Source organism: Genypterus blacodes, unplaced genomic scaffold, assembly GCF_046128005.1.
Source record: "Genypterus blacodes isolate CSIRO-AG114 ecotype Tasmania unplaced genomic scaffold, CSIRO-AGI_Gbla_v1 ptg000067l_1, whole genome shotgun sequence".
Lineage (NCBI taxonomy): Eukaryota > Metazoa > Chordata > Actinopteri > Ophidiiformes > Ophidiidae > Genypterus > Genypterus blacodes.
Genome location: NW_027466879.1, coordinates 6,381,400 through 6,405,395, shown reverse-complemented (window position 1 = coordinate 6,405,395; position 23,996 = coordinate 6,381,400). Strand labels below are relative to the sequence as shown.

At 43.0% G+C, this 23,996-nt stretch overlaps 3 protein-coding genes across 4 annotated transcripts; 2 read left to right on the top strand and 1 right to left on the bottom strand.

Moving 5' to 3' along the window:
• Nucleotides 1-1,626: 1,626 nt before the first annotated feature.
• LOC143004572 (beta-1,3-galactosyltransferase 1-like) lies at nt 1,627-5,728 on the bottom strand. The gene is made up of 3 exons (XM_076155571.1): nt 5,553-5,728; nt 4,328-4,501; nt 1,627-2,910 (listed from the first exon to the last, which is right to left on the bottom strand). Exons 2-3 carry the CDS (start codon nt 4,384-4,386, stop codon nt 1,842-1,844), a joined length of 1,128 nt encoding a protein of 375 aa, XP_076011686.1. The 5' UTR covers nt 4,387-4,501; nt 5,553-5,728; the 3' UTR covers nt 1,627-1,841.
• A 3,310-nt stretch (nt 5,729-9,038) lies between these two features.
• Nucleotides 9,039-13,254, top strand: nqo1 (NAD(P)H dehydrogenase, quinone 1). 2 transcript variants are annotated; one of them, XM_076155262.1, is made up of 7 exons: nt 9,039-9,147; nt 9,774-9,865; nt 10,998-11,165; nt 11,492-11,622; nt 11,882-11,995; nt 12,385-12,486; nt 12,757-12,952. In XM_076155262.1, exons 2-7 carry the CDS (start codon nt 9,859-9,861, stop codon nt 12,949-12,951), a joined length of 717 nt encoding a protein of 238 aa, XP_076011377.1. In that variant the 5' UTR covers nt 9,039-9,147; nt 9,774-9,858; the 3' UTR covers nt 12,952. The 2 variants fall into 2 exon arrangements, with proteins under 2 accessions (XP_076011377.1, XP_076011376.1); XM_076155261.1 differs by having other exon boundaries at nt 9,065-9,147; nt 12,791-13,254.
• A 3,763-nt stretch (nt 13,255-17,017) lies between these two features.
• On the top strand, nt 17,018-22,272 carry ctsd (cathepsin D). Its single transcript, XM_076155904.1, has 9 exons — nt 17,018-17,205; nt 18,225-18,381; nt 19,650-19,773; nt 19,876-19,994; nt 20,077-20,276; nt 20,371-20,493; nt 21,085-21,229; nt 21,346-21,444; nt 21,705-22,272. Exons 1-9 carry the CDS (start codon nt 17,144-17,146, stop codon nt 21,864-21,866), a joined length of 1,191 nt encoding a protein of 396 aa, XP_076012019.1. The 5' UTR covers nt 17,018-17,143; the 3' UTR covers nt 21,867-22,272.
• Nucleotides 22,273-23,996: the final 1,724 nt, after the last annotated feature.

Genomic DNA, 23,996 nt, shown 5'->3' with positions numbered 1-23,996 from the left:
TAAATAACAAAGGTGAAAACTGCAAAAGTGAAAACGTGAAAAGTTCTATTTCTATTTCTATTTCATTAAGTATTTTATTTAATAAGCATTGAGGTAGTATTTAGTGAGGAGTCAGAAATACAGACCCCCCTTAGCGCTCCCCCTTGTGGTAGGGATCCTAAACAACCGCATAGACCGCTTAGGCCAGGAGGCTAATGACACTCAGGTTACAGTGAGCAACAATGATGTCACATATTGACCACCAGGATATGGTATGTTGGTTGAAGTTTAAGTTAAGCATTGTAAGATGCCTTTAATATAATGCCAGACATGAATCCGGGAAGATTTCAACTCATGAGTCAAAATTTCTGTGCAGCTTTGACGCACTTTGTCTCTGAGGTCGTGGCTTTTGATGACCACTACTACTCATTTTTTGGGTGTGGTTTTTGTTCGTGTGGTGGTTTGTCTTTGTTGCTTAACAACAAGAAGGTCTAGAGCTTGAGCTGACCTCTCTGTGTGAAGAAGGAAGTTAAGTTTGTCTCATGTCTATTTGGGTTGGCCCTTGGCTGCTTCTCTTTCCTCTCACAGTCAAAGACATTCAGGCTTTATGAAAGGATTATAAATGATAGAGCCAAATAAAACTTCGTAATGGAACAAAATCCTGCTTATTTACTTTGAGATAACAGCATGAGTCATGGCTACACTGCCTCACTTTAAGAAAAGCCTCTGAATCCGCTGCGTTGTCAGGTCTCTCAGGAAGACCCAACTTCACAGCCAGGCCCTCCTAAGTGTGCAGCCCCTACAACTGGGAAACACCTTTGGATTAGTCACTTTTAGTCACATTTAAAAAGGGAAACCTCACTTCAAACTGACATTTAAAAAGGACAACCCCCCATTATTTTGTTGTGTATTTACTGGGGATCTAAAGAAACCAAGGATGCGTCATGGCTCTGGCCCAGAACATGTCGTAAAGGGGATAAAAGTCTCATCATGTATTATTATCACTAGCCAGGCAGATGTTGAATTTGTTAACTTCAAATTGACACACCTACCTAAACAAGATGAGGTCGACACTTGGGATTGTTGGCAAGATTGTTAAAAAAGATCAAAATGAAAGCTTCTCCCATAGTGACATAAAAGTCTGGTAGATACGTTAAATGCATTTTGGTAGTTCTCAAGACATTTTAAGGGATTTTATGGCATTTTTTGAGTATTTTCCTGATCAAACTCAAGTAGCACACTTGGAGGCATAAGGAGCCATGAATCACGAGCTGAATTCAGGTGTTTGTCTCTGCTTCTCTCCCCCTCTGGATGTGAAAAATAGAATAAAAATCTCTATATGGCAATGTGTTACACACATGGACCCATCTAACAGAACCATAACAATGTGGCTTCACTAGTTTCAGAACACAACTATTCATCACCAACAACGCTATCATACACAACCCGACTATAGAAGTTGTTAGTCTCCTCGTCTCCTTTTGCATTTTGTCCACATGTGTATCACAAGTCCCAATCGGTATTTCCTTTCTTTTTCTCCTTCTTTCTGTATTTCTTCAATAAAAATACTACTGGAAATAAATGTCAATATTCAGAATGACCCAAACGGGTTAAAAAGATGAAAAAAAAGAGAACATTTTATAGAGGTTCACAAAAAAGGGTTTATACATATTATATTTACAGGATTTATAAATGAAATGTGGTTCTACCTTTACCAGAACTCAATACAGCACTCCACACATTAAAGATGTACACTGTACAGACATACAGATGTTTATAAAAAACAAAACATAATTGCTTAATTGATTGATTTGATCAGTGGTTAAGCTTGATGGTCTCTTAGTGATCTCAAAAACAGCTCTTCAGAAAGGTTGCACCGTATCATCTCTTTGGCAGAGAGGACCGGGGCTTTTAAAGTCACTCCAGACCCACAAACGATCTGTGTACTCAGGTGTCGTGGTGGCTATAATTTCAGAGTAAATGCAGCGATCGTATGGCAAAGGGCTGAAACTGAAGGAATTCCAAGTCTGGGGGTATGTTGGTGGGATTCGTAAGTAACTCATACACATTCCCAAATATACATCCTCAATGTAAAGAGCTTGAACATGTCTGGATGCCTCCACCAGTTTCTGAGGGAGATCTAAAGAGAAAACATAGGCCAGACCCAAAGTATAGCATGGGTAGTATGTCTCAGGAAATAACTCCACAGGCAGGTACCACTTAGATGATGGGTTTCTTAAAACGACTGCTTCACACTCGACAAATCCAGTCATGTAGTCTCCCTGTGGAGGCAGCAGTAGTAGCATGGTGATGAGGTTGTTGAGATTGAGGAAAATGTCTGAATCAATCTTCATGGCATACGAGGCACTGGAGCAGTGGGCAGCCAGCCACTCCATCATCACCATGGTCTTGATGGTCAGGTTCTTGTAGGAGTCCAGGAAGTCACTCTGGATCAGGTCCCGATGCTCTTTGCTCTCTTGCAGTACTCTCTGTTGGACCTGCTCGGCTTCTCCTCCAGTCTGCCGCCCCAGCAAGAAGAACAACGTCACCACTTTGCCCAGCACCTTCCTCTCACCGCCCCATGTCCTGCGGATAATGTCCCGATCTGCCCTGTTGTGGGGCACCACAGGAACAATCAGGACGAGAAAAGGCTTCTGCTGCTCACATTTCTCTGGTTGGTTTATAGTGAAGTGGTACTCATGAGGGTATTCCACTAAGTATGAGCCGGCACTGTTCAGTTCTCTGGATGGTAGAGCTACAACACCAATCAAAACCTTGTGGATCAGACCTCGTGTGTCTAGATTCAAATAAACTTCAGTTATGACCACAGATGTTGTGATAATCAGAAAAAGAAATAAAGAGATCCATTTATAAAAAAATCTCCTCCTGGTGTGTCGTCTGTGTGTCCCCTGCTGGATGTCTACAGTCTCCCTAGGTAACAGGGAAGAACAAAGAGGTCGTAATTAGTGATTGTAGCACTTTTGGAACACGTCATTACAGAAACCTATGGAACATTCACTGTCGCTTCCATCTGTGGCTCCACTCAATCAGTAAGTACACCAAAACATCATAAAGACGTGAAATTGCTTAGATTCAAACATTCAACTTCACCACACGATTCCAAAGTCAGATTACAGGAAAAAATTGTGCCATCACCCAAATTAAACAACAATCTTTCCCGTAATCTCATGTTTAAACAAACATCATGTAGCAAACATTGGGAAGGGGCCAATATCTGAAATCTGTACTCGGGGGGGAAAAAAACACTCCCTGCTTTCAGAATGTCATGACGGCCCTGAGAGTGGGAAGGAAGCAACAGTTGGCCTGTGGTTCCTGATAACAGAAACTAAATGGAATTACTGAGACTGCAACAATAACTAGATTAAATAATCAAAAGTCTTGGCATCTTTGAGGTTTAACCTGCAGAAGACCAAGCAGGGAAGCTGTTCCACTTTTCACCACATGGGGGCTTTATTGAACAATTTTGCTTTGGCAAACTTTTAGTATACAAGTTTACTTTTCTAATAAGTACCTAGCTATACTCAAATATGTAAGCAGGCTAAACTGTGGTATTGACCAGTGACTGGTTACCAGAACACAGATCAGTTCCTTCCCCCTCTTTCTATATAAAAAATGATCTCCAAAATTCCCTTCACCTGTATGCACAATGTCATGTACAATATCTGCTTCAATAAAAACAAATTGCAAAAAAAACAACTTTTGTCTTGTATTGTAAATGGCAGCAGCTTTCCAAAGATGCAGTTTACATGATATCTGTCGGTACACGTCTGGTATCACTGTCTGTTGGTGTAGATCACTATACATCACACTCCATCCTATATGTTGTTAGCATGATTCCATGGTGACGGTATCGTGTACTTTGTTGGACATCAACACATTTTGATTCAGTGTGTGAAAAATAGGAGCTTCAATGACCGCAAAGAACAAGACGAGATGAAAGATGTAGAAAAGGTTTCATTTCTGAATAAATCTCCACAAAAATCGAGAAAATCTTTTCATGTGATTTAATTTTTTTACCTTCACACTTGTTTGTTCTTCACAGACAAGAATTTTCAGGTTTTTTGACAAACTGGAATTAATATTGTGTCAAACAAAGGATCAGTCTCTGTGAGGCAAATGGTCACGTGATCGTTCACAATCCCTCCGTAAACAAGAAACGGGGCCTTCATATCAGCTATCAACTCAAACAGGTTGGTCATGTATGAACAAGCCAAAATCAGCATTTTTCACCCTGCAGCTGTTTATGACACAAATGAAAACCAAATTTCCAATTCAATCAAGAGTAAAATTGTAAAAATGAATGTAGATTTCTGTTGCTGTATCTCACCTCGTCTCCCTGAAGACCAGTGTGAATTCATTACAGGGATGCCTGGAGCAAATCCCCATCAGTGCTGCACTTTATGCTCCCAAAGGAGGAAAGTTGTACATATGTGTTGGTTGTCCAGCGATGACTTCATCTGTAGCTCAGATCCCTGGTGAGTGTTGATCCAGATTATGTTTCCTGAGACGAAGAAAGAAAGAAACAACAGGATGTATTACTGGCGTGAGTGGCGTGTGTGTGTGCCTGCAGGGAGGGATATGATGGGATCTAGGTATTACGCTGTATTTGCTCATTGTTTTCACTCCGTGTGAGCAATGGTGCTGTATCAAGGAAGCGTAGAAGTGGACCTGTGTGGTTTTGTGCAGAGAAATGTGTGTGCAATGTGTGTAACAGCCCTGCCTATAGGGATCTGTGTGAGCTTGTTGGATTCTTGTTGAGCTTGTCTTGGCACGTCTGGATGTCTATTGTTAAGAGGAGCTCAGTACTTTCCTTACTGCATCAAGCTCCAGGAGCATCTGTCACACTTATCAGTACTTTTCCTCAATGAAATCATAGTATCCATATGTTCTACTAATGAGCAGCTCCTCTTATAAAACAAACAAACAAACAAACATGTGCGGGTTGAGATACAAGGCATCGTGTAAGAATTTATAGTGAGACAGGAAAAGAGATGAGGAAGTAACGCACCCATAAAAAAACCATCTCCAAAATGTTTCATAGCTGTCAGCTCAGTGTCAAATGCTGATCAGAAATATTCAGCAAAAAAAACAATAAAACAAAATGCTGTTACTTTTCAAGCATCTGTATTCAGGAATAAACACGAAATACACAAGTGTTCCCCTGATTCATCTACACAAATTCATTTCCAATATTTGTTACACTGTCGTTTGTCTCTGATGTTATCTTTCACAAACCCGTTCACACAAAACAAAGTCAAGTTTAGCTGTACTTATTTGGTTTAACAACATCACGTGGAATCCGTCCAACGTGTCGAACAAAGTTTGTTTGAGTTAAGTATAAAAGTGACCTCATGTGTCCCGAAGTGTTAGGAATTGTGACTTATTCCTGCAGTTTCCTTTATACTCGTTCAGGTCTCCTGCCATCATGAAGGGCTGGATTGACAGAGCGCAAAACAAAACGTATCTACATGAAGAAAAACGTTTGTTACCCGAAGCTTTAAGCAGCACAGCAGTATCCCTCAGGCCTGCAGGGACTTGAGTCAAACACTCACCTCCACGCGTTATCGGTAAACTCCTCTCCTAACTTTCCTTCGGCTCTGTCAAACTTTGCTTGAAGTAGTCAGAATGTATACTTGAAGACAACGGACTCATGTCGCATGTCTGCGCAGCAGGCATGGGAGAGTGTGAGCTGCTGCTTCAGGTGAGCCGGCTGCTGCTGCAAACCGCAGGGTCCACTCCGCCTACACGGCTGAACTGAGGCGGGGTAAGGGTGTGTGTGTGTGTGTGTGTGTGTGTGTGTGTGTGTGCGTGTGCGTGTGCGTGTGCGTGCGTGTGTGTGTGTGGGAGGGGATGGATTATAATTATTATTATAATTATGTTTTTTCTCCAGTTTACATTCATGATGTGGTTGTGGGCAGACTCGTTTAGGCGTGTAGATAATGTAATGTACAGTTGTGTTTTTAATACGCTGTCACAAATGCTGTGCGTCTGGAAAAAACATGTACCACAATGATCTGTTTAACATGTTTGTGTCCACATGTGTCCTCTCACCTGGGGGACACTGATTCCTCGGTCACACACATGGCTTCTAAACCGAACTAAACCGAATCGTATTATTTCCCTCCATGTTTGTGAGAACAGTACAGTGAACTGTGCGTGTTGTGCTTTGAAATGTTTTGCATTGTGTTAATGAGCAGGGATCCATGCATCTGAGTGATAGGGTCAATGTTCTCCATTCAGTGCGTCATGTTTGTGGTGATTGACGCTCAGAGCCGATCAGCTCTGAGGGAGTTAGCAGGATTTAATTGTTGACGATCTGGCTCAACCTTGGATTCCTCGCTTTATCTTCGGAGCTCTTGTTGGAGTTGTTGTCATAGCAACATATCCTTAAGATTACAGATTCTAGGAGCCTTATTCAAAACAGGATTAGATTCACATCACAGATGGAAATGAATACAGATCGACTATCCCGCCCCGCCCCGCCCCGCCCCGCCTCAGCTGCGACACGGAGGAAAACAAGCATACATATAGGCTCAGTAATGAATAGGCTCACAGGTTATTGTGCAATCGCAATTTGTCATTCCTGCTTTCTTCCTAGTTGCTGTACAAAAATGTAAAAAAAAAAGGTAAAATGTAACAACAGTAACTGATCTGCACAGCCTGTTCCTAATACAGATACTAGATGTTAGAGGAACATGTAGCGTTTAGTGTTCCTATAGGGCCTGTGTGTGCTACTATGTCCTCTAACACAGGGAGCAGTGAGGACAGAGAGGATAATGATCCAGAATAATAGGCTACTAGACAATAAGGAATAAACGTATTACTTCATTTGTCGGTCACATTTTGAGCCTGCACTGTTTTTTATCAAGTTCCCACGTGCGGTTGAAGATCAGCACCATTTGGAGATACAGTAGAACCCAATTCATGGAGCAATCGTTACCCAACACCACTGTGATTGTCCTGTCTATCGGTGATCCTGTGTCCCAGACAGGACTGAGGCAAGTAGTCAATTGTTAATCAGATAGAATAAAGTTCACCTCCTCTGTTTGACATCTGTTACATTTCCTAAGGGGTTTACATTTGTATTGCAGCACAGGTGCTTTGTTAGGACTGATGCCAAAATTTGAAACTACCATTAAACCTGTTGTGCTTTGCTGTTGCGGAATTTAGCCTAATTTGCGACTGTTCAATTGACTTACTTCTGTTTCTTCTTCTTACTTCACTTCAGGAACAATAGGGCATTGTAGAAGAGCAATGTTTCAGAGTCTTCTTTGAGGTAAAGGGCTTTTCAGGACAGCTCAGGATCTGCAGTTTTGATGCATTTCTAAGTGACGTAAACTCCCTACAATACACACCACCCTTAACAATATGGAATACAGGAAAACAGGAAGGAAGCAGGTTCTGGAGTCCTCACAGAGAACCCGGGGAGACACGGGGAGAACATGGAAACTCCACACAGAAAAGCCCCGGTCTCGTACCTACGATCTCCTCACACCACTGCTAGAACCAGAGGGCCACAAATGTACAAGCCCATGATTTACAAACGATTTGATTCAAGGTTATACACACATAGATTTCACATTGACATTGAGTTGTTCAATGACCGAGCTAACATCTGTCACAGCAAACTCCACCCTGAGACGAGTCAGCTCTTGCTTCTCCTGTCCTCAGCCTCGTCAGGAGCAGACTTCCAACATTTGAATGTAGCCTGTGGACGTGAATGCTGCCAACCCTCTCATTTAAAGAATGTGTGTGAGGAAACGTTGCATGGACTGATAGTCAACACAGCTGACTCCGCCTACGCTGACACGGTTAAAGGAGCATTTCCTGTGTTACTGTGGCTAACACTCTTTGTTTTCTTTTCAGATCGTTGAAGGGCATCAAATGCAGGCTTTCACACGCAGCCACACCTCATTTCTAAATACTGGTTTTACCATGAACACATACACAAGATATACTGTATAATAGCTGCTTGTTCTGATCATGAGAATACATAGATTTAATGGATATGTAGTACTCTGATGTCACAGCTATACATACTTAACAGCTTGTTATCGTATCCTACTGCTACAATCACAAACATTGCTCAGGGGTCCAGCATCAGCACAAGGGGCTCTGCGTGTATTTGAATTAGTATTGATTGTATTATTAATAAATCCCCCACCAGGTCACAATCTGACAACACTGAGATTGTAAGGCACAGAGAATGAAGAAAGTAAATTTTTTTTCAAAAGTTGTCATGTGATATGTTTGTGATTTCTTTCTCCACACAACAATCTCCAATTTAGTTGATTTTCATTTTATTGAATGTTTCACCATCAGAGATCATTCCTCTCTTCTTCTCTTCTCTTTGAATGCTGATACTTGTGTTTGTCCACTTGCTGACATGTTCGATGTCCGTGTTTATACTGTATACCTAGACTTTTTGTGTGCAGCAACACCAGCTGACCTGAGTGTTACTAACCACTCATTCCTTATGCATGGTAACATCAGAACACGGGTGTTACCTATCTGCTCTGTGGGCAAGTCCCAGCCTGTTGTCAGACTGTTTTTACTGCCAATTCAGTCAGTCCAGTTGACATGAAAGCACTTGAAAGATGCACAGTATGGAGCTGTGAAGACCGTTTAAACTCGCGTTGAGACAGGCTAATAAAGAAAATAAAAGCGGAATCAAGGCATCTCAGCACCTCTCAACAATTCCCACTGCTGTTTATAACCTCAGCCACAGTGTGAGCCACAACCCATGATGTAGTGAAAAACAAACATGGCAAAAGTGACAGATGAAGATGAGTAACACAAACACACACACACACACGCACGCACGCACACACATGCATAGGCCCGTCAGAGTTTATAGAGCAGCCGTGGGTGTGAGGCTGGGGAAGGTGTGACACTCCACTGAAAGCTGCAGGTCACGTGACTCCCTATTGTGTTGTGAAGGCCTCACTCCAATTCCTACACGAAGTCCCAAGATCTTTGGGTGCAGGCCAGTGTCTGTCACACATTTCACCTGTGACTGCAAGCACGTTCATCTGAGCCCCTTCTCGTTCTTTTTCAGGTGTCAGTGCAGCTGCTCAGGTGTCCTGCTAGGCGAAAGGTTAACGTTGGAGTCTGTCGCACGGATGCACGTCTGATATCAGCATGAAGGTGAGTGCCACTCAAACAACACAACGATGAAACCACAGACTGTCAGACAGTTATGGTCGTATTAAAACGTTTGTACTTCCGCAGTGAAATTTACATGCAACCACCATGTAAGAGGCCACTGTGTCGTTTGTTTGCCCTGGATTAACTGACAAAGCCCTCTGTATGCATTGGAAGAGAGTCCCCACAATCAAACACATGCAGGTTATCACCTAACTTGTATGCTGACTGTGAGGCTACACTGATAATCATGATCGTTTATCACCTTTGACCTGTGAAATGAATGGGGACAGTTGTTGCTTTTTGTTTCTTCTTTCTCTTTTCTCTCTTTTCCCCTCATTTCTTTGGTATATCTGCACAGAATGTTCCTCTCTTTGCTTCACCAAAATGTTGGATGCTGGATTTTGTTTCCGGTAAAACACCGAACAAAACAATATATGTATTTTAGTTTGGAATTTAATTTAAATATCTTTTGAATATGTTTTAACCAATGTTTTTTTCCATGCTAGAACAAAATTCCAAGAGTCCACAGCCTCACTGACGCATACTCACACTGACTAAACCGGTTTTACTCCTTTGCTTCACGCTTTCTTTCTTCCCTTGTCCACATTTGTTTTATCTCTTTGCAGGTCGCAACTCATTTCTCACCCAAACAACCTCACACGGTGTATCTGAGCTGCAGGAAGCTGTGGTGCAGACTCTTCCAAAACACATATGATGGGTAAGTACGTGCTGCTTAATGATCCTCACTTCCTCACTTCCATTTGTGACTTTGACTATCTGGTCTTTCTCGATGAGCAACAGGCTACAAGCTCACAAGTATATTTTATGTTTGTCCAAAGTGAATCTAGCCACATGAACATTTATTTTTAGACCTATGAGTGTATGTGTTTGCTGCCTTTGGCCTTTCATCTCTGAACTCTATTTTTAGACACAGTTTTGAATGGCTGATACTTTTTCTCAAAGGTGAAGTTATGCCATACATGTTGTTTAAAGGAAATTGGGTATAGGGAATATGAGCGCTGAAACGGTAATGCTTCAAATTCCAAATTATCTTTACTATGCATATTTTCTCACAGAATGAAGTTGAGGAAAATGCTCCAAAAATCAATAAGCTGTGATTTCACTTGGTTGAAAATATACAACAACTGCAATAACAATAATAATATTACATTTATTAGCATGTGTCTCCTAAGAGATGGGTGAGATAGACGAGAGCAAGCTGCTCCAAATATGGCCTGCTTGAATGTATAGAAAACGCACAATATACAGAGTTTAACCCTGCATCAGATTTTCTTCCATGTGGGGGCAAAATGTTATTAGTTGCAGTGATGAAAGTTCAGTTGAAGAAAGCAGGAACACTGTCTTTCATTTCAAGACGCCCAGCATTGTCTTGTTGGAAACGTTTGCCAACTGGTTTGATATGTCGAGCTGTATCGACTCTAGCATCTTGTTAAAGGAACATATTGTTCTCGCTCTTCTTCACAATCTGATCCACTGCTTACCTGTTTTCTCATGTGTTTATCTTTTGTCTGTCAGTGTAGGAGCAGATATCAGGTTGTTTCCCCATTCAGACACAAAGTCAGCAAAGTCAATGTTTAAAGTTTAAATCTATACGGTCCTTTTGGAGTAGTGCCTTCCAATGCAATAAAGAAAGCAACGATACAGGACGAGATCATGCATGATACAGTCTGAAAGCAGTTACATTGCAAACAATACAAAACACACTGTGAAATCCACATGCAATGGGTCAAATTCAATGGATGAATTACTGAAGGAATGGAAATACAGTACAGTTCAGATGTCGCATAAGAATAACAACCAATGTGTGTGTGTGTGTGTGTGTGTTCCAGCTCAGAAGACCGTTCTGATTGTGTACGCCCATCACAGCGCCGGTTCATTCAATGCAGCCGTGCGGGATGTAGCTGTGGAGGAGCTGGCCCGGCAGGGCTGCAGGGTCATTGTGTCTGACCTGTATGGCATGAACTTTAAAGCCAGCGCCACGGAGGAGGACATCACTGGTGACCTTTCTGTCTCTGTCTCTGTCTCTGTCCCTCACCTTCTGATTTCATGTCTTTATTACCTCCACCCAACAGGTTCTGTTTTTGGTTGTGTGCCGGCAGGAAATCGAGTTACAGACAGATACGCCGAGGAACAGATTTATCTTGTATTCTCAAATATTCTGACCGTTTTGCTGCCAAACTGCATTGGCGGGGGTCTGCGTGTTTGTTTAGAAATCAGTTATTGAAGCAGAACCAAAACACGAGACAGCAACAAGTGATAGATTGTTAATTATAGGCTGAAATAGGATTTGCTCTTCTTCAAATTCTGAGTGTGTTCTGTTCAGGAGGGATGAAGAACCCTGAGCTCTTTCAGTATGGAGAGGAGACCATGCATGCGTGGATGGAAGGCCGCCTCACTGATGACATAATAACGGAGCAGCGCAAAGTCCAGGAGGCCGACCTCATCATCTTTCAGGTCAGCGGTCACTCTCGCCTCCGGTTTGTCTGGTTTGTGCAAACATCCGAAGTAAAGTTCTTTGATACAAGGCAGAGCAACCAGGGTAAATCAGCTGATATGCAACAGGTGTGCTAGACGCTTAATCGCAAGGCATTGATCTGAATCCTTCCTGGAAGATTCACAAAACATTCATATCGATAAATAGATAGATAGATAGATAGATAGATAGATAGATAGATTTTGGTGACAATAGTAAAATTGTGACTTTTTTCTGCAGTTTCCTTTGTACTGGTTCAGCTTTCCTGCCATCATGAAGGGCTGGATTGACAGAGTGCTGGCAAAAGGCTTCGCTTTCTCCCTGGAGAAGATGTATAATAATGGCATATTTAAGGTCTGTCTCTGGAGATACAAGTACATACTTCTGAACTAGAGCAGAACATTCAAATATATTTGTTTTATGCAAAAAGGTCCAGCATTTCACTCACAGGGAGGGAGGGAATAAGTGAAGGACTCCCTGACTGGCGGTCACAGTTGAAAAAGAAACACTTTGCTTGTGAAGTGCTTGTGAATCTCTTGACTTACACACATTCACACATTGGGTTTAAGAGATGCATTGCTACATCTTGATTGGTAAAACATTCACACAACATTTGTAATCCAAAGATGTGACGGCACATTAAAATTGCGGCCTCAGTGTCAGAAAGGTTCAATGTGGCATTTTGTTTAAAAATGAGTCAATTTGCCATAAAATAATGACTGTGTATTTGTGGTCTTTGGAAGGATAAGAAAGCAATACTGTCCTTCACCACTGGAGCCACACAGACCATGCTCCGCCCCGATGGCATCAATGGAGACATCAATGTAGTACTGTGGCCTCTTCAGGTAAGCCACACACACACACACACACACACACACACACACACACACACACACACACACACACACACACAGCCTGTGATGTTATATGAAGGAGAGCTGCATTTTATTTAGGAGACATGGGATTAGTAGTAAACCCGTGTCAATGTGTGTTTACTAAGCAGTGTAAAAGTTTCAAAAGAGAAAACCGTCACCCGCATCTGCCTGATGGAGGAAATGTGATAACACAGAAACATGTTATGACTCTATATGTTGACTGTGATCTCATCTCTGCAGCTTCCTGTTATTTTGTCACTCTTCCCCCCATCAGAACGGAACTCTGCACTTCTGTGGATTTCAGGTCCTCGCTCCTCAGATATTCTGGAGTCCAGCTCACTGTCCCCACACCGTGCGCACAGAAATGCTCAGAAAGTGGCAGGACCGGCTCAAAGGACTGTGGGTAGAAAAGCCTTTGACCTTTGCCCCATGTGAGCTTTTTGATCTCAGCTTTCAAGGGGGGTTCTTGCTTTTGCCCGAGGTGAGGGAGGAAGTCCGATCAAACCCCTACGGCATCACTGTGGGGCATCATTTAGGGAAACCGCTGCCGCCCGACAACCAGACCAGAGCTCAGCCCCCAGAGGAACACAACACTCAAGCAGCCTGCAGGGACTAGAAGCTTCTCCCTACATGAATGTGTTCATAATGCAACACATTTACAGCAGAAAAATCACACCAAATATGTTATATAAATGATACTGTTATTGTTTAAACTGAAATAAAAACATTTAGATCATGCATATGTGTATTGCATTACAAGGAGCATAAATCAAACACAGATCTAGATGGTGGAATAACAAGAATGTGTTAATGTGTTAAGAAGTAGTAGTATAAGTGAGCGGACATGATGATGTCGCACTGACAATCCAACAGTCATTTTTAGCATATGTGTTGAAAGTAGTTTGAAAGTAGGCAGGGTTTACATATTTCTCTCACATGTAGTCCTGTGCAATACAATGAAGTCCTATGACGGAATGAAATATGAAAATGTGAATCATACTTGCAAACTCCTTGCCTCTGAAAGTCAAATAGACCATTTGCATGAACCATGTAGATGTGAAGGGTGTAGTTTAATGACCTCAAGGCAAGTCAATTGTATTTGTCGATTTATTTATTTGTATATCCCAATATCACATATGTCCCAAAGTGCTTTACAAACCCACATCATCAGGAAAGGTGCTGACCCAGCCCAAAGCTCTCTAGGAAGACAAGGAACAACTCCTGAGAAAACCTTAATGTATAAGGAAAAAAGAAACCTTGGGAGAGGCAGTTCCATGAGAGATTCCTTCTCAACGAATGGATTGGTGTGCAATAGGAACTTCCAGTGGGATTACTGTATACAAAGGTACAAAAAAAGGCATGCAAGGCAACACACACAAAGAGAGAGAGGGGGGAGAGAGAGGGGGAGAGAGACAGGGACAGAGAAAGAGATAAAGGTAAAGCACAGTACTGTTAGGATCTTGCGATCCTTAGTTAGAAGTGGCGGACCCACAGATGCGGACACAACACCAGAAGTTGTGATCAAAACATGAAACAGAAGTTTATTAGCGTTCCTCTCCAGGAAACTCAATGAAGTCTGTACATATTCTGTTAATGAATACTAAATCTAATATATCAGTCTCGGAACAGTCAGTTACATTCAAATACAATTATGCACACATAATTCTTTCTTCTTTTTCTTTGGTTATGCCAAATTACAACATCATCAATATCAATGAAATATTCAGCAATTAAACCCATCGACAATCCAAAACATAAACCTAAACACACCCTTTAAATGCATTTATATTATTCCCATTATAACACGTTATTTTTCCAGGGTTACACGTGCGTGTGTGTGTGTGTGTGTGTGTGTGTGTGTGTGTGTGTGTGTGTGTGCTGAGTTGCAATGAGCACCTTTCATCCATTCAGACATAAATGGAACCACCCTGAATGATGATGTCACAGTTGTTAATGACATCTTCTCCACGTTCACAGTGTTTTATTGGTGGTTGGCATATCAGCTTAGAGGGGCATTATCACTAACTGGTCTGGCATATGGAACAGGAGATATCTGCAGAAAAATACAAAAAGGAAATACAAAAAAATTGACTTTTAGCTGAGTCAGTCTTTTAAATCATGAATGGAGCCGGCAGAGGAACCCCATAATGACATCATGATTGATGTCACTGTTGACATAAGTATAACAACCCTAGCAAGCCCTCATAATTAATCAATAATCAAATGAATCAAATTAAAAAATCCATTAGCACCACGCTGAAGAAGAAGCAACCGTTCTCCCCATCAGGCTGGATTTGGCAGGAAACTTCAACAGAGGTCAGGGGTCAAGAAAATCAGTGAGATGGCGTCTACCCTCCTCAACCTGTGTTGACCAGCCAATAGTGTGTTTCACAGTGTATCTAGGTGTGACATCAGGTGTTTGTGTTGCTTAACAGTGATGTTGGGGGCTTATTCTAATTATATTTAAAACTCTGTAGCGCCACTAAAACTTATCATCTTGTGTTTATGTAAATTGTGGTAATACAATCTAAGTAATTTAACAAACTGAATAACCGGAGAAGTTCCAACCATATAGTGTTGATTTTGTCGTTGTAAACTATAAGAATGTGCTTTTATTTTGTTCACAATGTGTCCTATTATGTATTAGTTTTGAACTGGTTTTACCAACGACACCACTTTGGGTTCTTTCATCTTGGTTTCTCTACTTGATAGAAGTATGGACAAGTAGTGCTGGTCCCCTTACAATACAAACAAATTAAATAAGTTAAGAGATTGTTTTGAAACTTCAAGCAGACTTATTTCTTTAATTCAAACCATTCAACCGATTTAAAAGTAGCAGAGTTCTCCCTGTGCTGTTTGGTATCTGCATATGCACCACCATGAACAACTGAAAGAAGAAAGATGTCCGAGAAGACGAGGAGGGAAATAATTGCCAAATTATGCAGAGGCAAAAGCTACAAGAACTTCTCCAAGCAGCTTGATGTTTCTGTGACCACAGTATCTGATGTTATCAGGACGTTTCAGGAAGTCAAACCTTCCTGCAGTGGCCAAAAGACAAAAAACTGAGCCCAGATTGAACAGAAAGATTGTTCCAATGGTGGAGAAAGAACGAAGGAAAACATCCGAACAGATACAAGCTGACCTCCAAGATCAAGGTCCAACAGTGTCTGCAGCACCATCAGTCGCTTTCTGAATGAAAGTTGGCTCCATGGAAACATATAAAAAGCTGACTGGATTATGCTAAAATATATGTTGACAAACCCCAGTGCTTGTAGGAGAATGTGCTACTTGAAGATGAAACAACATTAGAACCTTCTGATGAGTCAGATCAGCTCACATCTCTATTGTGAAACCTGGAGTAATGTTTTGTTACAGGGTTGCTTCGCTGTGTCTGTACTTGAAGCTGTGCCGAGTAGAATTCAATGTAAAGATTATTAAGATACACTGGAAGCAATGCCATGGACCTCATTATGTTGTGATGTGACGCCGCGTTCCATGTTACAAACCTCTTCATCCTTTTCAATTGAGGAACAGAGGAATGGATTCCCTTCTTAACTCGTGAGACGAAAAGGGTGCTGAATCTTTTCCAGTTTGCAGGCTTATTTTTGGCACAGGTTTCTTCATTTTCATCTTCTTCCTCAATAGTGGGAAGAGTAGGTTTGAATTTCTTACACCACACATGGTCCAGACTCTGCTTCTTCATCCTCCTCCTCCTCTTCCTCCTCCCTGGCATGTTTTTGATGGAATCTTTCCACTCAGAAAAGTCATCTGCGATCTCCTGCATTGGTGCTGTATTCTTCCCTTTGATGCAGCCCATGTTGTTCGAGAGCATTTTTATTCCATTCTCTTTTCGTCCCCATTTATCTGTTCATGTGACATCATGGGAAACACAACATTTGACATATAACATATAAGAGCTATGACATCACACTTCACCCACTAGCATCAACCTTCTTGGGTGATACTTGAAATACAGGAAGAGCTAGTTTCTTCTTCTTCGCACAGATTGTTGTTTTTTTGTCACACATTTGTAACACTATGATCGGTTATTGCACACAATACAAATCAAGAGAAAACTGATAATGTCTATAATATACTGTAAATATCCGAAAGAGAGAAATAAAATATCTCAGGAAATGTGACATTGCTTTTATAAACGATTCTTCGTGAATTGAGTTGATTTGTACAGGCTTTAAGACCACACTTTATAGCTTGGCCACAAGGTGGCAGTGTGTTCACACTTTCCCATGCCTGATAAACTACAGCATCCCTAACAAACACAACTATAGTCATATGAATATATAACATTTAAAACAACCTCACTTACTAATGACACACACAAAGAAGCTTTGGTAAGAATCATCTTCGCTTTGCTATTGACGGACAAAAAACAACGTGCCGCTGTAATTCATGAATAATTTGCTTGGCAGGAAAAGAAATGCAGCCCATTTTCCCAACTAATTCTGACATTTCCGGGGAGCACCTGAAGGCAGCATCAGCCCCGGAGCTTCACGTGACCCGCGCCGCTCCAGTCAGCTGATATAAGCTGTCTTGTTGTGTTGCTCTAACGTGCAGAGTGTCCAGTCATTGTGTTGTTTCCGCTGTTTTTAAATTAGAAAAGTGTGAAATGAAGATTTTATTCCTGTGTGTTTTTGCGGCGCTGGTCTTGACCAACGACGCGCTTGTTCGGTAAGTAGCAGTGAGTTTTTTGAGCAACCTTTAAGCGCATAAAGTGCATTAATACTCGTAAGTGGCTGGCAGCTAAGCCACGCAGCTACGCTAACACTTCACTCCTGCAGGTACAGCGTGTACCGACTCTAAATGTGTGTGTGTAGTGTGTCAAAGTGACGCAAGTTAGCAAAAAAAGCTAACTCTAGCTGTCGGTTAATTCAAAACAGTCCAGTGAAACATCTTTCATTTGGACTGAAGTCACCTAATTGTTTTGTGTGCATGTTAGGTTAGTTTTAAACGCTGTTAGATGTCGGAGTAGTGTCTGTGACAGATGTGGCATCTGCGATCTAAAATGTTGCTAAGCAATACAAATCACTTGTCTTAATTTCCTGCTCTTGCCTTGATGCTTGCTTGAGACCCTTGAGAAAGTTTAGACATTTAAAATTGATTCTTATATTTAGCTGCTTTGATGACTGTAACACTTTATACTGCAATTTCAAAGACGATTGCAACACTAAAGACCATTGAGCTCTCCTCTGTGTAAATGTCTCCCTCGTATTTCCTTATTATGACTGCTGAATCAGAAGTCATCTCCAGCTGTGTGTGTTGTGTAGTTCTCCCTGTGTTGTGTATTTCTCCCCGTGAGGCTCAGTTGTCTCCAGCACTGCAGCGAATTGTCATTTTGTTCTGCTGTTCAGAACTTCCAATCAATTACCTCCACCAAGGAGATTTGTCTGTGTGTGGGGGATGTTTCTGGGAGTAATGGATGGATTGCAATGAAACTTTGTAGAAGGTTGGCGCAAGAGGAGGAAGAGCTAAATAGACTTTGAAGCAGATCTGAATAAAGGTCTTCTCTTTTTTTAATAAGGTAGAATGTGAAGTTTAGCTCACACGGCTACATTAGGTCTAGTTCTCGTCTAACACATGCAGACTGCACGATCACACGGGCGCACAGATAAGAACGCAAAGTGCAGTAGGTCGCTCCTTATATGAACAGCTGTGACTTCATTGGAATCGTCTCGCTTCTTCCCATGCAGAATTCCCCTAAAGAAGTTCCGTACCATCAGACGGGAGTTGACAGACTCTGGGAGAACGGTGGAAGAGCTGCTCGGTGACAACCACTCCCCAAAGTACAACCTCGGCTTCCCTGCCAGTAATGAGCCCACTCCAGAAACCCTGAAGAACTTCCTGGATGTAAGTGACGCTCAGTAAACCTGTGGAGCCTTAAAGCTTCACGTCCTCTGATGCACTTTGTAAATGTTAAAAGCCCAGCTGAGGGAGAAGCGTTACAAAGGTTCTCTTGTGTGGTGAAACTTTGCCCTTTCCTCTTAATCCCACCTGAGACGCTCTTGTCAATCCCACCAAATCTCTGGCACACTGATTGATTTTGTTAGAAGGTTGACTCATTCACATTTCGCCTGATATCAGCTGTCAGAAGAGGAACCTTTCCCTTATGACAGCTGAGTCACAGTCTTGGCGTCTGATCTTTTGAAGCGGTTCTGGTCAGCTGGTCTGCTCGCTCCTCCGCAGTGTTGCAGGCATTTAACCCCTTGTCTAATGATAGCTGTGTGGAGGACAGAGCTAAATACGTTCCACGTTGATTCCACGGTGATTCCACTCTGAGGCGGTGAAATATCAGAATCATTCTACTTCAAACCATTTTTTGGCTTCTCACAATTCCTCCCAGTATTTAAAAATGAGAAGTCCAAACTGGGAACGTGTGTATTAAAGGTGAAAACCTCAAATGACTGAAATTCCTTAACTTTGCTGATCTTCCCCTTCCACCACTGATAAAGGGTACACCTTGGTAAACAGATGCTTTGCAGACTGCTGCAGTGCTGTGTTTGTGTGTGTGTGTTTCCTGTTCCACAACAGGATGCAACAGTTTTTGTTCAATCATGAAAAAGGAGTCAAAGGGCTTGAATGACTCGACAGAAACCACTTGCAGTATTGTGGTCAAGTTGTGTTACAGTCACATGAAGCACGAGTCGCTTCAGATCTTAAAGTGGAAGTACACACACACACACAGAGACAGACAGACAGACAGACGGATTTTTGCAAAGTAATAGTGGAACTTTTCACATCGGTGACTCGGAAACCGCTTGACCTCCGCCCCCCCCCCACCCCGCTGATATTTGCTGACACAAAGCGCTGTGATGACCTGACATGTGACCGAGTGGGGGGTTAAATTCCTCTGCCTGCTGTACATTCACACCTCGCTCATGCTGCCAAGGCGCTCTGCCCATTCAGCCTTTCCTATTCTGCTGTTGGTACAAATGTAGTTGAGTCTCTCTGACAGATTATCATAATCTTTGTTCCTGGATACGTGCAGAGGGACTCAGACTTATTTACTGGCAGGGCTTTGACACAACAATCAGCTCATTCCCCACAGGCTTTTCAGAAGAAGCTTATTGTTGTCATGGATGCTAATGAGTGTGTGTGTTTTGTCTTGATGTGACCAGGCTCAGTACTACGGTGAGATTGGCCTGGGCACCCCGCCGCAGCCCTTCACTGTGGTGTTTGACACCGGCTCCTCCAACCTGTGGGTCCCCTCCGTTCACTGCTCCATCACAGACATCGCATGCTGTAAGTCACTGCAAGGCAACACAACACAGAGCAGGTTCATACATGTTGCTGCATCCCATCTTCAGTCAAATGGCCTAAACCTGTTTCTTCTCCCTTTTGCAGTGCTTCACCGCAAATACAACTCGGCCAAATCCAGCACGTACGTGAAGAACGGCACTGCCTTTGCCATCCAGTATGGCTCTGGTAGTTTGTCAGGGTTCCTCAGTCAGGACACGTTCACGGTAAGACGCCTTCTCACGCAGAATATTCTTTATCTTTATTATGTCACTTCATGTCCTGTCTTGTTCTCTCCTTGTTCTCCAGGTGGCAGACATGTCCGTGGGGAAGCAGGTCTTTGGCGAGGCCACCAAGCAGCCCGGAGTGGCTTTCATCGCAGCCAAGTTCGACGGCATCCTCGGCATGGCCTATCCACGCATCTCTGTGGACGGGGTGACGCCTGTGTTCGACAACATGATGAGCCAGAAGAAGGTGGAGCAGAACGTCTTCTCCTTCTACCTGAACAGGTGGGGGAAGAGTCTTCATCAGTCAATTGACGACGCAGTCCCTGTTACTGGATGACTTGAGCATAATCGTGTGTGTGTTTGTGTGTTTTGTCAGGAACCCTGACACTCAACCTGGCGGTGAGCTGATGCTGGGAGGAACTGACCCCAAGTATTACAGCGGTGACTTCAACTACGTCAACGTCACCCGCCAGGCCTACTGGCAGATCCACATGGACGGGTTAGAGCCTTAACTCTTCATCCACACACACACACACACACACACACACAAGCAGCACAGATCCTGATACAGACCCTCAGTGTAACTCGGTGAACACTAGTGACATCTTCTGGTTGAAATCATCCCTAGCAGCCAAATACACTGCGACCATGAGCTCTGGTATGGAGTGTGAACACGTCTTCTTCACTACAGAATCATGTTCATCTGTTAAATGCTGTTAGTTGATAGCAGTGGCAGAAGTCGACATCACTGCACCACCAGCCACGCCTGCCCTCTGAACATGTAGGGTTCAGAGATTTAGCTCACATTTCTCCCCTAAGCTTTTCTGTTTTCCTTCCAGCACTTTGTCGGCGCTCAGGAGAAAAATGAAAGTGAAACCGAGTAGAGTTATACCCGTTTATACTACGGTTTATGACTTTGCTCAGAGTAACGACCCCTCCCCTCTCCTAAAGCCAAACTTTGTACCGGCTCCACCTTAATCGCATTGAGATAACGACAAAAAGGACCTGTTGCAAAGTGAAGATTGTGTTCTTTCATTGTTCACTAAATACCTAAACGTGTGTGTGTGTGTGTGTCCATCTACCCACGCAGGATGGCGGTGGGCGATAAGCTGGCCCTGTGTACGGGCGGCTGTGAGGCCATCGTGGACACGGGCACGTCTCTCATGACCGGCCCGGCTGAGGAGGTGAAGGCCCTGCAGAAAGCCATCGGAGCGATTCCACTCATCCAGGGAGAGGTGAGACACACACACACAGCTCTGGGCCAATCAGCAGTGTGAAGACTGCGTTTGACCTTTTAGTATACAGTGTCTAGTGAAGAGCAGGAATGAAGTGATTGCTGTTTGTTTTCCAGTACATGGTGAACTGTGACAAGATCCCAACACTTCCTGTCATCACCTTCAAACTGGGGGGCCGGACCTACTCTCTGACCGGAGAGCAGTACATCCTGAAGGTGGGTCAGATGACCTCAACCACCCACAGGGGGCGACAGATAATCCCTTTTTTACACTTCTAACAATGCGGCCCTGTGACGGCATGATGTCATTCAACCAAACAAAAGCCGCTTTGTTCACTTTGGCCAGATTTGTTGTTGTGTGAGGAGTAAACGCTCACACATCCATCGAACGTTTGTTGTCCCAGTTCAATGTTGAACTTCTTACACTTGTCTGTCGTTGGTCCCATCTCACACTGTGTGTCTTTCCCAACATCCAGGAGAGCCAGGCCGGGAAGACCATTTGTCTGAGTGGCTTCATGGCTCTGGATATCCCCCCTCCTGCCGGGCCTCTGTGGATCCTGGGTGACGTGTTCATTGGCCAGTATTACACCGTGTTCGACAGGGAGAACAACAGGGTGGGCTTTGCCAAGTCCAAATAAGCAGATTGTGTGTTAGAGCAATGTTATGTGTATGTCTGTGTGGATCAAAGGTAGTAAAGCCAAAATTTTCTAAGACAAGAATGTGCTGCACATGCTTCTGTTGCTTTGCAATCAACACAGAGTTAGCAAAAGAGCTGTGTAGAGCCCACATGCACTGATGAAGAGAGGCTCATTTTATGATCTAGGATGAATGTGTAGAACCGATTGGAGATTTAATTTGCTGTGTGATGTCATTTGTTGTGTGATGACTGTGTTTACACTGCCGTTTGTTCAGAGATCCGTGTTAGCTTCAACTCTAAGATTAATCAGGGAGCACAATAAGCATTTTGGGAGGCAGTTTGTGGTCTTTAACAGACTCTGGGAGGTTTCTATATGTGATTGGTCTAAATAAACACTTCAGAAACAATGTTTTGATGACGGATCTGTACAGCTGGGACACCATGGAGAGATAAAGCCTGCCCTAAAATAAACAACCAGGAAAGCCCCTAAACTTGACAAATCCTTCAAACTTTATTATTCCCTCAAACACTCTACATCAGTCACTACAGTGTACAAAATGTCAGCATTATATATTAAAAACATAATTCAATACCAAGTTATTTAACTGAATGTGCTCGATACCCTTCAGCTGTTTAGTAGTCAGATGAAATGTGTGTCTCACCATAACATCCAGACCTAAGCTGGTTGTGTTTAGTAAAGCTTGTCCTAAATGTGAACTGTGCTCATCAGCGTTTGACCTTTGAACTCGTGAGTGTCCAGGACATTACATCACTGTACACAGGCTTTATTTTATTCTGCGTTCTGAGCAGATTCCCTTTAAAACTCCCACATGTGGCATAAGGAAGGAACGAATGAATGATGGAGCACAACTTTTCACAGTAAGTCAAAATTATTAGGTAGTATCTCCTGATGGACTGTGAGTGTATCAGAGGAATGAGATACTTGTAATAAGTCATAACTTTGACTTGAATGTGTCATTGTCTCTTGTCATTACTGACTTTAATATTCCCAGGCAGGAATTGCTTCCATAGTATTGTAAGATTCTCACAGTAGTTGAGTCTCAGCTTCTGTCCACACATGTAGACTGAAACACTGACGCCTCTGCCATATCCAAGAAGTAACAATGAAACAAACAGCATTCAACTTTGTCCAATCCAAACAACCGCAGAGGCTGACAGGCTTTGAACTCTGACCTTTGCTGTTTTTACACTCAGCCATCCTTCTGGCTTCCCTCCTCCTCTTCTGCTGAGTTGGTATTTTTCCCACGGTGGTGGTTCTCACGGGGCTCCGTGCTCTGATTCTCCTGCCCACTGTCAGCCTCAGACTGTGGTGCTTCCAGGTCTCTGACTACCCCTTCCATCTCAACCTCCCCTTCCAACTCCTCCTCAGTTTCCTCCTCCACCCGCTCCACGGTGTCGGGTATAATCTCCACCTCGATGTCCGACGAGTCCTCGATCTCTTTGAACCAAACGCTCTTCTGACCCTCCTTCCTTCTCTGCTTTGCGATGACTGACCTCGCACGGTATTCGTCCCCGTCTCCCCTTCCTCTCCTGCTCTGCCTCACTGAGGGGCTTCCCTTGGGCACGTGATTGGTGTAGATGCCGCAGGAGGAGCAGTGGCGGTTTCGTCTCTCCATGGGAATGATCCTGCCCCAGGACTGGGGGACAGTGTTTCGTTTAGGAAGAATGTTGTTCCAGCGCTTGTGTCCGCTACGACCTGCGTCGCTCTCGTTCTGGAAGCCGTCATTGGTGTACTGCAGGGAGTCTCTGTGCCCGGACCTGTGCCCGTCTGACCCAAGGCAAGGGCTCAAGCACTGCAGGCAGGAGAAAGGTGACATTAACAAACCAGGTAGTGAAATGAGATGTATATTTAGACTTCCTGTTCTCTGTTACACATTTCATTCCACTGTCACATAAACTGACACAGTTTCTATGATATCATATTGATAATGTAAAATGTAGTTATGCAGGCAGAGCCTTTATCTTTGAGTTAATATTTAATCCCAAATCCAATCATCTCAGAGATAAAAACCTGACATACTTTATCCAGAATGGTCTTTCCCTTCCACACACGAGAAACCAGGAAGCCGATAACAATGAGACAGAGAACCAACAGGGCTGCCATGATCAG

What these genes read in the sequence shown, in the direction of transcription:
- LOC143004572 (XM_076155571.1), bottom strand. Translation starts at nt 4,386, where the DNA reads ATGGGGATTTGCTCCAGGCATCCCTGTAATGAATTCACACTGGTCTTC. An exon ending in CTGGTCTTCAGGGAGACGAG is followed by an intron (nt 2,911 to 4,327) that starts GTGAGATACAGC and finishes CCTGTTACCTAG; the next exon opens with GGAGACTGTAGACATCCAGC.
- nqo1 (XM_076155261.1), top strand. An exon ending in CACGGAGGAGGACATCACTG is followed by an intron (nt 11,166 to 11,491) that starts GTGACCTTTCTG and finishes TGTTCTGTTCAG; the next exon opens with GAGGGATGAAGAACCCTGAG. An exon ending in TAGTACTGTGGCCTCTTCAG is followed by an intron (nt 12,487 to 12,790) that starts GTAAGCCACACA and finishes TCCCCCCATCAG; the next exon opens with AACGGAACTCTGCACTTCTG.
- ctsd (XM_076155904.1), top strand. Translation starts at nt 17,144, where the DNA reads ATGAAGATTTTATTCCTGTGTGTTTTTGCGGCGCTGGTCTTGACCAAC. An exon ending in ACCAACGACGCGCTTGTTCG is followed by an intron (nt 17,206 to 18,224) that starts GTAAGTAGCAGT and finishes CTTCCCATGCAG; the next exon opens with AATTCCCCTAAAGAAGTTCC. An exon ending in CATCACAGACATCGCATGCT is followed by an intron (nt 19,774 to 19,875) that starts GTAAGTCACTGC and finishes TCCCTTTTGCAG; the next exon opens with TGCTTCACCGCAAATACAAC.